Source organism: Lissotriton helveticus, chromosome 2_1 (assembly GCF_964261635.1).
Source record: "Lissotriton helveticus chromosome 2_1, aLisHel1.1, whole genome shotgun sequence".
Lineage (NCBI taxonomy): Eukaryota > Metazoa > Chordata > Amphibia > Caudata > Salamandridae > Lissotriton > Lissotriton helveticus.
This window is the reverse complement of record NC_136059.1, coordinates 1,591,381,497-1,591,398,934: the sequence shown is the minus strand read 5'-3', so window position 1 is coordinate 1,591,398,934 and position 17,438 is coordinate 1,591,381,497. Positions and strand designations below refer to the sequence as shown.

The 17,438-nt window shown below is 40.0% G+C and overlaps 1 protein-coding gene across 3 annotated transcripts in view; it reads left to right on the top strand.

Annotated features, from left to right (window-relative positions):
- Positions 1–17,438, top strand: part of LOC144818798 (phospholipid-transporting ATPase ABCA1-like) — a 3,252,877-nt gene that overhangs the window by 3,024,802 nt on the left and 210,637 nt on the right. For all 3 annotated transcript variants that reach the window (XM_078676562.1, XM_078676560.1, XM_078676561.1), the window contains exon 48: positions 8,953–9,045. In XM_078676562.1, coding sequence (XP_078532688.1) covers positions 8,953–9,045 — 93 coding nt within the window. The remainder of the gene's footprint in view (positions 1–8,952; positions 9,046–17,438) is intronic.

Genomic DNA, 17,438 nt, shown 5'->3' with positions numbered 1-17,438 from the left:
TGATTACAATACATCATCCATTTCATTTGGATTTGAGTACAAAAAGCAGCCAAAAGGTAAAAAAATTGAAAATCATATGATTGAAAAACACATTCTTCTTAGATGTGACTCCGTCCTAGTCATGCGATGCCCAATACATTTCGGGACATGTAGTCCCTTCTTCAGGGTTCTTTGAAACTTCATTGAATAACAACCACAAGTATTAGTACCTATATTTGAATCTTATAAAAGTACCAAAAGCTTCCCACAGCCTTCCGGGTCAATTGTCAAATCAGTGTGCATCCTATACCAAGTGATAAAGTGACTTACTCCTGTGGTGTTCATACTTCATATTGTTATACCCATGACATAATTACAAATACAAAATGCCATCACACGCCAACAATCTGGCTTCCTGTATTCCTGAATGGTCCAATCACACTGTGAATTTCTCATCTTTAGTGTGCCCACAATGTACTTCCCTCACGCTGTATACAACGTGAAGTTCAACAAGGTCAAAATACTCACTACCACAAACAGAGTTTCACAAGTACACTCCTCATGGACCCCAACTCACTTTGCTAAGATCTAAAAAATGCAAGTATCACCAATATCAAGAACCCAATTTTATCTCACCCTCACGTTCACCGTATGTGCACCCCACACTAGCATGCCTGGGGTCATCACTATGAATTAGAAGAATGTAATCACTGATATTGGACCTGCAACAACGACAGACCAACACATATTACACGATGTAATTTTAAACCACATTAAATCCTGCAGTGTGAACGTCCATCAGGAGGAACCGTAACGGGTGCATTCCAACTTTAAACCACAGCAGTTACGTACCCGTTAGCAAAGCGGCAGTGCATAACCGATAATCCAACCCTCTTCTTGTTTATATTCTTCTTGACATTAGTGTGCTGTCACCTCGGATCGTAAAGTTAAGGACGGATCAACTCCTCCCCCTTTAACTTCATTCTTAAACCTACTGACTTGACGGCGGCCATCTTAACACTATGTTGGACCCAAAAATGGTCTTAGTCTTCAGTATGTACTCCAAGTCCAAAAATTTATTCACTAGAAATACTTCACCATAGTGAGATGCTGCCACATTATTTATGCTTACTATTTTCATCAAATTAAGCGATTGCTAAAACTGCGCTAAATACCTGATGCTTATGGTGGCCATCTTAAAGTGTCATGAGTATAACAATATGAAGTATGAACACCACAGGAGTGAGTCACTTTATCACGTGAAATAGGATGCACACTAGTTTGACCATTGACCCGGGAGGCTGTGGGACTCTATTAGTAGTTTTATAAGATTCAAATATAGGTACTGATACTTGTGGTTGTTATTCAATCATCTTTTAGAGGCCCATAAAGAAGGGACTACGTGTCCTGAAATGCACTGGGCATCGCATGAATAGGATGGAGTCACATCGAAGAAGAATGTGTTTTTCAATCATATGATTTTGTATTTTGTACCTTTTGGCTGCTTTTTGTATATATTGAAGCACATCCAAATAAAATTGATGATATATTTTAATCATTTATGTGAATGTTTAACAATGAAAACAATAAGAAAAGATAATTGACTATGTAGCCATAACTGTTTTTGTTATCATGAAAAGAGTGTAACGAATATTGTTTGAAATACTCCCAGCTGTGCACACAGTTACTTAAGTATATGTTTACTTGAACATCTTTTGAATATCCATGATGGGGGATTGGCAGCCTCCAAATACTGTGTAGCACGCTAAATAGTTTTAATTAAGATTGGTTTAAATAGCTTCATCTAGAAGATTTAGAATAATCACAGAGTGTGACACTGAAACCCATATTCATATTCTTTTCAAGTGTGCCCACTTGCCAGGCCTAAATCTTTCCTTTACTACATGTAATCCCTCCGAAGGTAGGCAAATAGTAAGCCCAAGGTAGCCCCATGGGCAGGGTGCATTATACTTAAAAGGTAGGACATGTACAAGTGTGTCTTACATGTCCTAATAGTGAAATACTGCTAATTTAGTTTTTCACTATTACAAAGCCTATCTCTCCCTTAGTTTATCATTGGAGCTGCCTTGTGACATTTTACAGGTGTATCTTCCAAATGGGAACATATAGTGATTTGGAGTTTGGGGTCTCTGATGTCACAATTTAAAAAATCATCTTTTGGTGAAGTTGGTTTTTAAATTGTGTTTGAAAATGCCACTTCTAGAAAGTGGGCATTTTCTTGCTTTATCATTCTGTACCGCTGTCTGTCTGTAGAATCCACGTCTGAGGGAGGATGACAGTTGGGCTATTTTTCCATTCACTCTTCACTTCACTTCCATTCACACAAAGGGAGCTGAGATGTGTCTTGCATATCCTAATTGCCCATCACCAGGCTGATGGACCTTTCTGAGCTAGAGCGGTGGGGGGAGTTGTCAATGAAACCTGAATAGGTTTGTGCCTGTCCTCACACAAAGCAGTCTCCACGCCACTGTGTGTCTGGAGCCAGGTTAGGGAAAGGCAGGTTCTTGTGCACTACAAAGACTGACCTTTGAAGTTTGCCTACTTCAAAGGCAGAAAGGGGTATATATTGGTCCTCTGACACCCAGAAAATCAGAACATAGCTGAACTAAAGGACATTCTACCAGGAAGAAGAGCTGGATGCTGTAGGAAGGACTAATATTCTGCCTGTTTATTTGTTGTGCTAGCCTGCTGCTTGCTGCTTCAGTCCTGGGAGTGAAAGGACTAGACTTTGCTTCCTTCATCCTGCTTTCAAGGTTGTCCAAGGGCTTGTGCATGCTTGCCTCCTGCTAAGAAGTCTCAGGGTCATCAAAGAATTCACCTAAAGGTACCTGGGCTTCTGCTGAGAGTCCTCACTTGCCAAGTGGTGCCAATTTCTATTCTGGGCCCTTGGAAGTGTAATCCGGTGAGATAATCCATGGATCGACTCTCAGCACCCGTTTTCTTTATGCAGAACTGTTGTGCAGCTGAAGACTTGATGCAACTCCTGTAGTGCAGCTGAATAATCAATGCATTGCCTGCTTTGTAGCTGAAAGATGCCCCTTGATGCGGCGCAATTACGACTCATATGGCATGTGGCGGAACGTACCACACGCCCCCAGCGTTTGTCACTCCCCCAGCAAACTCCCACAGCAGAACGCAGACACGCCCACAAGGGACTACTTTGCTGGCACGGTTCTTTTACCTTTTAAATGTATATGGTGACCGTCTGCATAGCCTATGTCCTTCTGCTGTAACTACCCTTTCCAATGCTGTATTGGGTGTTGTGACTGGTGCTGTGGTTACTTAGATTACCCGCCTCAAAGGTTTGGGCTCTCTCTTTATAATATTAGTATGGATATATATATATTTATATACATATACATACATATATATATTAACTGAAAAAAACTAAAGGTTATGGGGACTTTATAGTTAGTCTCAGATTTCTCAGTGAAATTCAGCAGGTATAGTTACCTGAGCTAACTATACCTTACGCCACCGAAATGCACTGATCATGACCTCACTTATTACATCAATCATGACATGGTCAGTGACATCACAGATGACAGATCAAAATATTGTTTGTGCCTGGAAGGAGCAGCATTAGCAGCTGCTCCCTCCAGGGTGGAAGCAATGCTGGCTTCCGCTGCCAGAGGGGAGGTAGCAGAGGTCGGGGGGGCCTTGGGGCTCCACCTAGCCAACAACAAGTATATGGTGGAAGTCCTGCTTGGGCACCAGGACACTCACTTTGAAGAAGTGTGGGCTCCTGGAATTGAGTTCCCAGGGCCTATACCGGCTCAGGGAGGGAGGCCCTCATCCCTTCATTTTTAGTAATGGCCCTGGGGGAATTGAAGTCCCCAGAACCTAACAATGCTTAAGGAGGAGGCCACACAACCCCTTCGCTTTATTAAAATTAACAGCCATGGGGTATGGGGTTTCCGGGGCCTAACAAGGCTCAGGAGGGGAGGGGGACACCCCCTTTATTTGTAAAAAGCATCCCTGTAGGATGGGTTCCCCAGGGCCTAACAAGGCTCAGGGAGGGGGGCATGTAGCCCCTTACCCCTTAATAAAAGAACAGCCCTGGGGGATGTTGTCCCAAGGACCTAATAAGACGTGGGGAAGGGGGTGCACGCGACCCCCTCTCCTTTATTTTAATTGGTGGCTCTGGGAGAAAGGGTCCCCAGGTCCTAATAAGGGTCAGGAAGGGGGCAAATTCCCCTCCCCTTTAATGAAAAAATTACCCTGGGGATGTGGTCTCCAGGCCCTTATAAGGCTTTGGGATGGGGTTACGCAGTTCCCTCCCCCTTAATAAAAATGGCTTGAGTAATTGGTTCGCAAGGGCCTAATAAGGCTTTGAGAGGGGGGCCACACATCCCCATCCCCCTTTAAAAAAAATAAGGCCCAGGCGGATGGGGTTGCCAAGGCCTTATGAGGCTTAGGGAAGGAGCCACATGGCCCTGGAGGATAGAGTCAACTTACTCAATAACCCATCCTCTTCTCAAGCGTTGCATTGGGTTTACTATTGCAGAGTTATATGTTTTAGTGGTGGAGAACGTTGCAGTAAACTATTCACACCTTTCAGGAATTCTTCTTTAATTTTGTGAGACTCATAAATAGAATTTTTTTTGGCCATAAATGAAAAAGGCTTTGTGAATCGTCCCCTTTATTTTGATCTTAGCTGCTTCTATGTGTTTTTATTTATTATTTATCTATCAATCAATCAATCAGGATTTGTAGAGCGCGGCTGCATCACTCTTGAGTGTCTCGAGTTGCTGTGGGAATCATGCTACCAGTTCTCCTATTAGTTAAACATCCAGGACTTGAGGTCCTTCCTGAACTGCTAGAGCACTGATGAGGCTCTGAGGTGCAGGAGGAGGTTTTGCTCAGACCGCAGTCACCAGGTGGGAAAAGGAGTGGCCTCCACTGTACATACCGCTGATGCGTTGGGTGTCTGCTAGGGAGAGGGATCTGGATCGAAGTTTCCTGGTAGGTTGTTAGAAATTAACTTGTTTGTTGAGATATGCTAGTCCTTCGTTGCGTAGTGCCTTTACTTCCCCTACTGCCCCTTTCATCCCTCCCTAGTGATATATTTGATTTGTATCTTGACTTTTTGTGCTTTCTTACTTCCATGAGTTTCCCCACGCCCTGACTTGAACTTTAGATTTGCTAGCCTTATGTACAGCATTTCTTTTTAGCAGTGGTTTTTGAAATCACATTCTTTTTTTTTTCTCTGTTTACAAATTTTTTTTTTTGTCCTCATACATGCCATAAATGGACTCTCAAGATGGAATGTCTCTACTTCCTTCATGCAAGCCCTGATTGGAGACCGCCCTTGTAATTGGCTTGAAAGGAGAGGTAGAGTCTTCACAGAGGTATGGCTGTATCCGAGTTCCACTCCCGTTCACGCACCTGAGGACCCACTTGTTACTAGGGAGGACTGGACCCACAGCCCTCTTGCATAATCATAGGACTTGATCTTACTTCTCAACATTTCTAGGGCTGCCCAGATCTTATCCACACAAGAGATATCGCAAGCCATGTCCGATTGGCTGACCATCATGATGTTCTTTAAGCAGTCAGCAAAGGAAGGGGGTGCCTCAAATTTCCAGGACCTACAGATTGCTCTCCTTGCAATAATTACTACATAAAATGCAAACCTTGAGGCTAGGGCGTTCACACCATAATCCGGCAAAAGACCGAAAAAGATTAGCCTTGCACTTACTTCAATCTGCAGGCTCAATACTTCCTCCAGGAAACCACAAACCTCCATCCAGAAGTGGCCGATCTTCGGGCAATCCATGAACATGTGCAGATCGTCGGCAGCAGGATATTTGCATCTGGGACAATTATAGATTGTTGTGGAGATATTGGACAATTTACCTGGAGTCCAGTACACCCTGTGAGCAGTGTACAAGTGATTCCTTCTAAGGTTAGCTGGTTTAACCACTGCCTGTAACATAGAGAAAGAATCACACCAAAGTTTCCACAAATCCTCACCATTTTCCGGAAGTACACTGCCCCAACGCCTGACAAGCTCTTCCTCCAAACAATCCCCAGTTCCTATAAATGCTCCATACCAGAATGATAGCTCGCGCTTCCATGGCCCTATTCTCGAAATATAGTCTACTGCTATGCTTGAGGCTTCATTACTCCATGCCTGGGATGACCACCATGCAGACAATTTATGGTACTTAAATCTTGTCAGCGTCCCGCTTGTTATTCCGCATATTTTCTCCCAACTAATAAGCTGTGCCTCTTCCTGGAGATCTCCCCATAACTGCATACCTCTTGATCTGAGAGGTTGTGATAGTTGATCCTGGAGGCATTCCGGGGTACCCGGAGAGTTCCATATTGGGGCCTGCGATGTGTAGAATGTAATTCCCAATAACTTCCTAATATATCTCCAGTTTCTCAAAGCAGCTAAAAAAACCTTTAGTCTAACCTTTTTGTAGTACTTGGGGTCCCCAAACTTGTAGAGAAAGAATTCCTGTCCCTGAGGTACATCACACAATAAAGCCTGAAACAAACGACCCAAAGAAGTAGAGTCGGCTCTGCTTGCTAGCATTCTGAAGTTTTTAAAATGAAAAGCATGGCAATAAACTAGCAAATCTGGTAGAGCTAATCCTCCCAATTTCAACCCTCTCCTAAGCTTTTTCCATGCTACTCTCGGGGTCTTGGTCGCCCAAATAAATGACCCGATACGGAGGATACCGAGTATAGTCCGGACACTGTAAGAACATGGCTGAATCAAAGAACTCTACCTCATCTAACTGAGGAAGATAGGTCATATTTATCTACTGGTATTACAGAGGGGGAGATTATAGAACAACTTAAAAAGATGAGTAGGGGGAAGGCTGCTGGGCCAGATGGGCTGCCTGTTGAGATATATCTGGGCTTGATGGATCGGGTTGTGCCGGTTCTAAAAACTCTGTTCAATAAAATATGTTTAGAGAAGGAAGCAATTCCGCCATCATGGTCAGAGGCAACGGTATCCCAGATTCTTAAGCGAGACAAAGATCCCCAAAAAATTGAGGCATATAGGCCCATTTCCCTGTTGAATTCGGAACTCAAAATCTTCTCTGGAATTTTGGCCGCTAGGATGGCTAAAACTATTAAAACTATTGTACACCCAGATCAGAGGGGGTTAATGCCAGTAAGCCAGCTCAACGAACTAACTTTTCAAGCCATAGGGCCAATTGATGCTGCAATTAAGAAGGGGTTACCATTAACCCTGGTTGCAATTGATGCCGCTAAGGCTTTCGATCAGGTTAGCTGGAACTATCTCTGGGAGACTATGTCCAGCTTCGGCTTCCCTGGAAATTTTATTGAGGCTGTCAGATCCCTCTACTTGAATCCACGTGCGAAAGTTCTGGTAAATGGTACCCTCACTGACTGGTTTGATATATCAAGAGGGACCAGACAGGGCTTCCCCCTGTCACCTTTATTGTTTAATTTGTATATTGAGCCTTTTGTTTGTTCCCTTAGAGAAGATCTCTCTATTTTACCCTTTAAGATGATCGCGGACCTGGAACTTAAGTACGCCTTGTATGCTTATGATCTCCTAATGTATACATCTGACCACGTTAAAGCTATACCCAGACTGTTTAAGCTAGCTGAGGAATTTCGGTAAAGTTTCCGGCTATAAAATTAACAGAGAAAAGACCGAAATTATGAGCTGGAATTCCAGTATTGCAGCATCGGGGGTTAAAGGTCAGATGCGATATTTGGGGATCTATCTTGCACAGAAATTGATGGATATACCAAGAGTCAGCTGGGTGAAAGTTTTCAAGGAGGTGGGTGGCCTATTGTCACGGTGGGGGCAAATCTACTGTTAAACATCTACAGGAGAGTGAACTTAGTAAAAATGATTATACTACCCAAATTAACGTGTTTGTTTAATTATATTCCACTTTCTTTTAATGCTAAAGACCTTGCTGCTCTTCAAGAAATCACATTCTTAATTATTTTTAGATCTCTCCTACTTCTAGCATTATCCGTTTCTCATCAATGCTCCTTTTGTATCTTATATATTTTAATATATACCTAAAGTGAGCTTTGGATCACCCTATTTCAGGCATTGGGCTTTCCTGCTCCCTTGAGCTATTGGCTTCAGACATGGTCAGTCACATTTTGCTTCAAGCAGCCGATGACTGGCGCTCCCACTTCAGGTTTTCTGTGTCCTTCTGCCACTGTCTGCATTGAAGGGCATGAGGGCATATTTTGTCTTGCTATCACTGTTGCTCTCTCCTAGCAGATTAGTAACACTCTCCTGCCAACTCTCCTTGTCAAGCCACACTCTTGCTTTTTCTGCTTTCCCACCCATTGTGCTCACTGGTCACTTTATGTGAGCTCTCTTTGCTAACTACACCTTTTCTGTCACTATCTCACGTAACACCACCACTTTTGCCCCCACATGTTTGGTATTTTTTATTGCCCACAACATGCCTTTATTTAAAAAAACATCTAAAAAAAGGTAAATAGCAATAAGAGGCCATGTTCAAATGTTTTTCTTTTTATATGTGTATCACTCCAAGAATCATGTTTCATTGAATATAATATTAGTGGTCAACCATTTTGAAACTGTATTCTTTTCCACTTGTACTATTCGAAGAAGCATCACTTTGTTTAAATGCAAGGTGGGGCAAGTACAAAGACATTGCATTTAAGAATGGCTGCCCACCCTGCCATTACCTTTCTCAGTGCTTCTACTGCAGTTGGATGAGCATTGGCATATGCAGTACTGGTGCATGGCAGACAGCCAAATAACAAATAAAAAAAAAAATAAACATTAAGAAACTATTGGCCTTACCAATGCTTGATATATCTCTGAACCCTTTTTCTTTATGCAAACGTTATAGCTAAGCACATTTTACAGTTTTGTGTATATATACCAATGGAATTTAAAGAGAAAGTAATATTTTGATGAAAAGAAGACAAATTATTTGATTTATGATCACTTCTTCTCTTCTGCAGCATGGAAGAATGTGAGGCGTTGTGCACCAGAATGGCTATTATGGTGAATGGGCAATTCCGATGCCTTGGCAGTATCCAGCACTTAAAAAATAGGTACTGTACCATATATTTGTTAACTGTAAATATCCTCTAAACTGCATTTGAATTTTTTATTAACTCATTAAAGATCTTGAGTTTATTAAGCAACCCCGATTTTGAATAGTTCTGTGATTTTATTCAAAAGCCAAAGTGATATCACACAAGTGAGGATTCATCGCATGGCTCTAAGCTGATATTTAAGGTAAAATATCTTTCCTGATGCAGTTAGACTGAAATGTCTATTCATTGATATCTAGATAGCCGTTGACCTTTCTTTGCAATTTTACCTATTCCTTGTTCTGAAGTTATTGATGTGATCCAGAGCAAAGCCCTCACATTTAAGCAGTTCTATAATGTGAATCTTATATTGACATTTGTTCTGCCAAAATGTATTAGGGGAAACCTGCTGTGGTCTGGACTTTAATGCAGATTCCATAATTCCAACCCCTACTCAACTTCTGTGTGTGCAGGGACTGGATTTATCCCACAAACTCAAGGTTTTAGTAAAGTAGTTGCATTATAGTAGACTTTTCATGCTATGACAATAAAGGTAATTGAGGAACCATCCTGAACATTGTGTTTTTTAGGTCTCACCTAGGCAGCGCACATGTGCTGTCTCTCTGAGACATCAAGTAATCTGTATGAGGGGTGTAACTCCTCCTATTGCCGGGTAATTTCTCCTGCCACTTGCCATTAGTTAACTCAGGCATTTCTTTTGTTAGTAGGCTTATTATTGGCTGTGGATTCGATACGTAACTTCCGTTTGTTCCGGAAACAGCACCGCCTAACTCCAGTCTCGTTACGCTTACACAGCGTGATTGTTATTCGGAGAACTCTTTGTTAATTAATGATTGACTGTGTCGTCCCCCCCACCGCCACCCACCTTCGGTGTTGTCACCCCCCATTTGCAATGTAATCGCGGCATTCCGGTGTGTGGGCGGCAGATGTCTTTTACTGCTCCTGCTACTGTGTATGGGGGGCAAAACTGCTTGTGAGAGGGTGCCCTGGAGAAGCTCCAGTACAAGATCCAAGCGAGGAGAAGGACCGTGATGTAAATGTAAACTGTGCAGCAGCCTCACTTTTCCTGTAACAGGGGTCTGCACTGTTCTGTACGGCGGCATTTACTTTCAGTGAAGCAAAGAGCACTGTCTTCAAATGTAATCTACATCTCCACCATGATTGGAATGTGCTACTTTCCAACTTCGGTTAGACAGCAAAACTGATGCAAAACTGAAAGCAAAACTGAAAGCAAAACTGAAAGCAAAAAAGATGAAATGACACAGGTGCCCGGAATTATCTCAACCCCCTACCCACCCTGTTGCTGTTTAATCTCTCTCTGTCGCCCTTGTGTCTGTTCTCACCACGCCCCAGCCAGACCTAAAGCCCCACTTCCTCCATGAGACCGTCATCTACATAGCTACTATCCATGCTTGTTTTGTTTTTGTAGGCAACCCGGTAGCTTGCTCCTCATTGCGGTAGCACGTCTTTATTTTTCTTGGAACATGCTCCTTTCCATCTGTATGTATTTATTTATGTGCAAGCATGGCACACTTTCATTTTAGCAGCCGTTCCCCTTCTGTTTTTTTTTTTTGCCAGCATAGTAGCTGGCTCCTCATTGCCCTTCCGGCCCCTGGGCGTGCGTTAAACTTTCAGCATTAGCAGCAACACAGGCTCCATGCTTAATATTTCTGCAGGTGCCCGCTTGACTTGCTGAACTTGCCAATGCTCTAGACAAACTAGAAAGGATTTGATCAAAGAATAGAACTGGGTAAGAAAGGATTGGATATGTGGGCTGGGTTATGGACTCAAATTCCGATGTTACTACTATTGGGACTTTCCGAAATGTTTCACCGTTAATATTGGTGCTTTAGAACCGCTACAGATCATGACTCGATGGCTTACCTTATGGTTTCTACTCGTACTGTGTAAGTGTAGAACTGACAGTTTTCAGGGATTGTCCTGATCGCACGTATAGTGCTTGTGTCATTGTCTGGCCGTTTTAAAATGTTGACTAGACAGAGTTTAGTCTTGCTGTCGGTGGGTCAGCTGGAAGTCAGTATCGCTTTAGAAAGGAGCTAGTGGCTTCAGTACTGCTTTACTATTAGAGCCCGGTCACTTTTGTAATGCTCTGATAAGGGTCTTTACTCGACGATTTCATTTTTATTACACTGCTTATAAAGCACAAAAAGTACCATAGGAGTCTTCGTGCTGAAAAACCAACCCTAAGATAAAAAAATAGACAAACTAAAAGAAATAGAAACAATGCATGGCCACGAGCAGTCTAATTACTAATCTTGTACCCTTCGGTTTGCACCTTGCCCTAGAGAGCGGGTCCAAGGGCTAGGTGTGAGATGTAGGAGCAGCATTTTGTTTTTTTAAATATAGTGTGAAAGTGGTACAAAGGCATTAGGGTGCTTTACATTAGCACCATATTTCATTTCACAAGGCCAGGTTCATTGTTTTGTATATGTTTCACAGGCACGGAGAGATTAATGGATTTACACAGAATCACAGGATGCTTAGCCAACGCCGAGACTCAAACTCAGTTACCAAAGTTGGCAGCTCTTGCTGTTTGGAGCCATCACACCCATGCTCCTTTAACGTTCTCAAGGGTGCTGTTCCGCAGTTCATTTGATAGGAATATGATCAAGAGGTGCTTAGTGTTTCTTCTGTACAGTTTTTGAAAGGCACCTCTTTACCCCTACCCTACTGTCCGTAATGAAAATAGTAGTGGCAAGTCCTTTCATCATGCCAGTGTATATCAGTACATTTTCAGTGCTGTGGGTAACTTACAGATGACATTTTATAGGTCTCATAAGTTCGCTTTTGCGCCACTGGTCGCGGTGCTTAGTAGAAAATTTTCCGTATGGGTTAGGGGCTTCTGCTGCTGTGGCCAGGGGGCTTTCATTCACCTTTCCTGAGAGCTTAGATGCGTTATTAGCACTCTCTGTGGAATGCGGACATTTGATCAGCCAGTCAGAATGCTGATGCCATCTGCTGCTGCATGCCTGCACTCCAAGGGGCATATTTACAAGCCCCTTGCGCCACTTTTGCATCACTTTTAACATGGGAAAAGTGACGCAAAAGTGACGTAAAGGACTTGTAAATATGCCCCCAAGTTGACAGAGTGAAGCAGGGAAACAGCAAAATCTGCCTATCTTCAGGACAATAGTAAGAAGAATCAATGAGCGACTGAGGAAGAAAGGTAAGTACCACACAATTAACTGGAAGGAAGGGGCATGCTTGTTCTTCTTGAGCAATCATCATGTAACAAAGAGGAGAAGAAAGCTTCCAGGCACAGAAAGATTTTACAGCGCCGCAGATACGATATACTAGCATTTGCAATGCAATAGGCCTCGCATGTAAGCGAGTTTGAGCTATTTGCATTGAAAATGACAATGCCTTTTATTTATGTTTTTGTTTTTCAAAAATAAATAAAAGGCTTTGTTATTTAAACTCACGTAAATGCGAGACTTATTGCATTGCAAATGCTTGTTTAAATCTGTAAGCATCATTCCTGCTGCCTGATGTAATTGTATAAATAATTCTAATATACGTTCATAATATGGTGGCATACTTTGTGGTTTCAAATATCCTCAGGTTACACCCAGCCGCAGCCGATAGTGGGAGTACCAGCCGGGCGGTGACGTGGGGAGGGGGAGGGGCAGGATGGGGGGTAGTAATGTATGGATTACGGACTTTAACAGGTAAGTAAACATAAAAAGAAATAAAACGAATTTCGTTGCGCGCACTGCATCGCATTTGGTAATGCAGTGCAAGCAACGAAATTCGTTTTATTTCTTTTTATGTTTACTTACCTGTTAAAGTCCGTAATCCATGCATTACTACCCCCCACCCTGCCCCTCCCCCTCCCCCTTCCCACATCACCGCCCGGCCGGTACTTCTACTACCAGCCGCGGCTGGTTACACCTCCAGTGCTAGTAACTGGATAATGGCAGCCAATCACAATAATTATTCCAGATGACGTGATGTTAGAACAATTATGTTTTTACCACTTTCCTTTTACAGTTCATTCTGGTTCAGCGGTACACATGCCTGGAGGATGGCACATATTTGCACCAATGTAATGCCTTTTTACATCTGGAGTTTTGAAAATGAATTGTCCTTGCCTTAAAAACCTGCAAGTGCTACATTTTCTGTATATCTTTGTTTATGTAACTAATAAGTTCGGAGTTACAATAATTTTTTGCGGTCCACTGGTATCCCAGTTGTACTGACATTATGAGATCTAACTTATAAAGCTAATTTCTCCTAGTAGTTTCATATACTAATAATACTACATTCATAATAATTTGCAAAATAGGTTAAATCCGCTATGATTTGTCTGTTCAAGATTTACCAGTTCAAATCTTCGGATAACGAGGTTTGATTTTCTTCAGTATTTTAGATGATTCTCGGATAAAGAGATTTGTTTCAATCTGATTGACACTACCCCCGTAGTTATTCATCCATGATTGGATTTCCAGCAATATAGGTCAGACACTCTGCGATTTCGTTATTATGGAAAACCACCACAAGTTACTGAAACAGTTGATATAGTGATGTAAATAAGTGTTGAGCAACTTGAGACAATAGGAATGTCAAATTTAATGAGCGATGCAGTACATAGAATCTTACTTGTACATGTTCTTGACTAATTCCCTGAAATGATTTCATTTCTATTAGAGTAGTGGGCCTCCATGTACAGAAAATTAGGCTGCAAATTCCCAACGGTCGAGTAAACCTCCATAATAAGTGCAGTTGAAATGTAATTGTCTTTTCCAAAATCTATAGTAGCCACTGCTCACTCTAAATTGGACACAGTTTTTGTGCTCTAGATGGACACATGACGTTGTTCAATAGTGGGGATCACCCGGACTGGTTTCAATGAATTTGGAATAGATCTTGAAGTAAAGGTTATCAATAACTGTTTACCACAGACTTGAATATCTGAAGTGGTTATTTTTCTCTTCCGATTCATTTTCTCAAGGGAAATTGTCTGAAAGCATTGCACGATTCATTGGGGTAGTTGGTGTTAAAGGTACAAAAGTATTGCATTCTTCAATTATTTCAGAATCATAACATCAGTTGGGAAAATGTTATCACACCATTACTTTGACAGTAAATTCATTTATCACATGAAAGTGCCTGTCTTTAATTATTGACAGCATTTTTTCTTAACATCATCATCCGTTTTTCTGCCAATGGCAATAACATTCTCTGTGACTGGTTTTACTTAATCTAATCTAATTTGTTGAGTCTCATTAACTTACGTTTAACAGGTTTTCATTTTACCAGCTTTTAATGATGCTGCTCTTTAACACTTTTTCCAAATGCATTTCAATTTTGTTAAACTTTGCTTTATGATCAGAGAAATGTGAAGCACCAGGCTCTGAATAGTTTATTTCAAAGAGCGCTAATGTGTGTTGTATTGTTTTATCTTTCACAGTTAATCATTCTGGCCAGATATCGAGTAAAGGCTGATTTAAAATGTCTTACCATCATAACATCCACATGTGATGGCATCACAACATCCATTCAGTAGAGTATCTGTGAGTCACTTTGATGAGGGTAATTGTTCAAAAGACAAACACATTCCTAAAAATGGAAATTGCATGAAACAAATTCAAAGCAAGACTGTCCGACTGTGCTTTATTCTGTTCTTTTTGAAACAGAAAATAACCTATTCCTATTTTATTTTCCACTCAAATCTGAACCATTTCTGTTCACTTCTCTGCTTCTTGTATCACCAGATTCCCTATTCAGATTTTCACCCAATCTGTTACAGTTATTTCTGATCTCTTTGTCAGTGACTAGGCTATACTTTTAAACTTAATGGTGACTAGTCACAATATCGAAAAAAAATATCGAATAGACAGAATATCGAGTTTTTTATATGGAATGGACAGAATATCGAATTGCAAAAATATAGTGGTGCAGAATATCGAAATTCAGGTATGAAATATCGATTTTTATAATATCGAAGTTAGTAATCTCGACAGTCATAATATATAGTTGTTAAAAATATCGATTGTTTTAAGTGTTAGTATATGTGTTAAAAGTATGCAATGTTTTTGTAATGTATATTTGAAGTTTTTTAAAGTAATGCATTTTATGTTATTTCATTTTTGCGTAATTTAATTCTGTAGCCGGTTGTGGGTTTATAGGTGAATATGGTGGGACGTAATTTAATTATAGTAAATGAAATTTGAATTTTTAGGAATTATTAATTATTTTAAATTTAATTTTGCGTTTTAGTTCCTTAGCGGTTTGTGGGTTTATAGGGAAATAGGGTGGGAAGTAATTTATTTGTAATTAAGTAATTATTTATTTATATTTATTGGTATTGATAATACATTTATTGTTAATTAAATATTAATTGTTAATTATTTTTTATTAATCGGTAATTACTTTTCATTAATTGATAAATTGATAATTATATTTATTGTATTAATTTATTATTCAGAGCAGGTTGTGTGTTTATAGGAAAATAGGGTAGGAAGTAATTTAATTGTAATTAAGTAATTATTAAAAATGTGTTTTTGTATTGATAATTAATTTACTGTAAATTATTTATTAATTAGTATTTTTTATTACTTATACATTTTTGGTATTGCAAATGAATTCGTTCTAATTAATTATTAATCGTAATTCATTTTTAATAAGCACTATGTATTGGTATTTATAATTAGTTAATTATTACATATGTTGTATTTGGTAATTAATTTTAATAAATTTTTTATTGCTATTGATAATTAGTTTCTTTTTATTTAAATATTAAATCATTACTTTCCCTACTGTTTCACTCACTGGAGGTGGAATAGTAATTTTTACCCCTATGCTATCCAACACTTTCCCTTCTGTTGCACTCTCTGGAGTGGGAATAGTAATGTTTACCCCTACGCTATCCAACACTTTCCCTACTGTTGCACTCACTGGAGTGGGAATAGTAATTTATACCCCTACGCTAGCCAACACTTTCCCTTTCACATTTGGTGAAGTGGGAATAGTAAATTATTCCTATCCGCTATCCAACACTTTCCCTACTGTTGCACTCACTGGAGTGGGAATAGTATTTTTTACCCCTACGCTATCCAACACTTTCCCTACTGTTGCACTCACTGGAGAGGGAATAGTAATTTTTACCCTCCCTCTATCCAACGTTTTCCCTACTGTTGCACTCACTGGAGTGGGAATAGTAATTTTTACCCTCCGGCTAGCCAATGCTTTCCATTCTGTTGCACTCACTGGAGTGGGAATAGTCATTTTTACCCCTACACTATTCAACACTTTCTCTACTGTTGCACTCACTGGAGTGGGAATAGTAAATTTTTACCCTCCCTCTATCCAACGCTTTCCTTACAGTTGCACTCACTAGAGTGGGAATGTAATTTTTACCTTCCCGCTATCCAACGCTTTCCCTACTGTTGCACTCACTGGAGTGGGAATAGTAAATTTTTACCCTCCCGCTATCCAACACTTTCCTTACTGTTGCACTCACGGGATTGGGAATAGTAATTTTTACCCTACCGCTATCCAACGCTTTCCCTACTATTGCACTCACTGGAGTGGGAATAGTAATTTTTACTGTCCTGCTATCCAACGCTTTACCGACTGTTGCACTCGCTGGAGTGGGAATAGTAATTTTTACCCTCCCGCTATCCTACGCTAAAAATATTTGAATAGTTTTTAATATTATTAAGTTAATATATATGTATTAAAAAATAAAAATGCTTTTTTTTACATTACATTAATTATTTAATAATTTTAAGGTTATATAAATATTTTAAGTATGTTTTACTTAATTATATTTATTTTTTCATTCATTTTACATTACTTTTAAGACACTTAAAAAATTCGATATTTTAACACACCATAATATTTACAACGATATTTTGGATTCAATATTTTTGTACTTACCTGTTTGTAGATAGGAATTCGATATTCTGGTAGTCGATATTTTGTCATCAATATTTTTGTAGGTCGATATTTAATTGATTCAAATTGAAGGTGTTCTTGCAGCACCTTTGTTGGGGGACCACTCCCTTTTGTCTCTATTCTTTTTGTGGCTATATATAAGTGTTACTAATCTTTCAAACTTTCTTACTTTGAGCAATACTAGATATACATAAACATGAATATGTTATGTTTAACACACAGAATTTGATGAATAGGTCCTAAAACTACATTACTGTCCACAATAAAATGCATTTTTCAATCTGCATACATGGAAATAATTGAAAAAACACTCTGTATCCCATGGTTGTGTAACGCAACATTGTCTTTATTGTTGCTTCTAATCCATAATAATACTTTTACTTAGCTAGATATACAATAATTTGAGAAAATATCACTAAGCTCAATTTCAGCAGTATGAAACATTTTCTTTAATTAATACCTCAACAAGA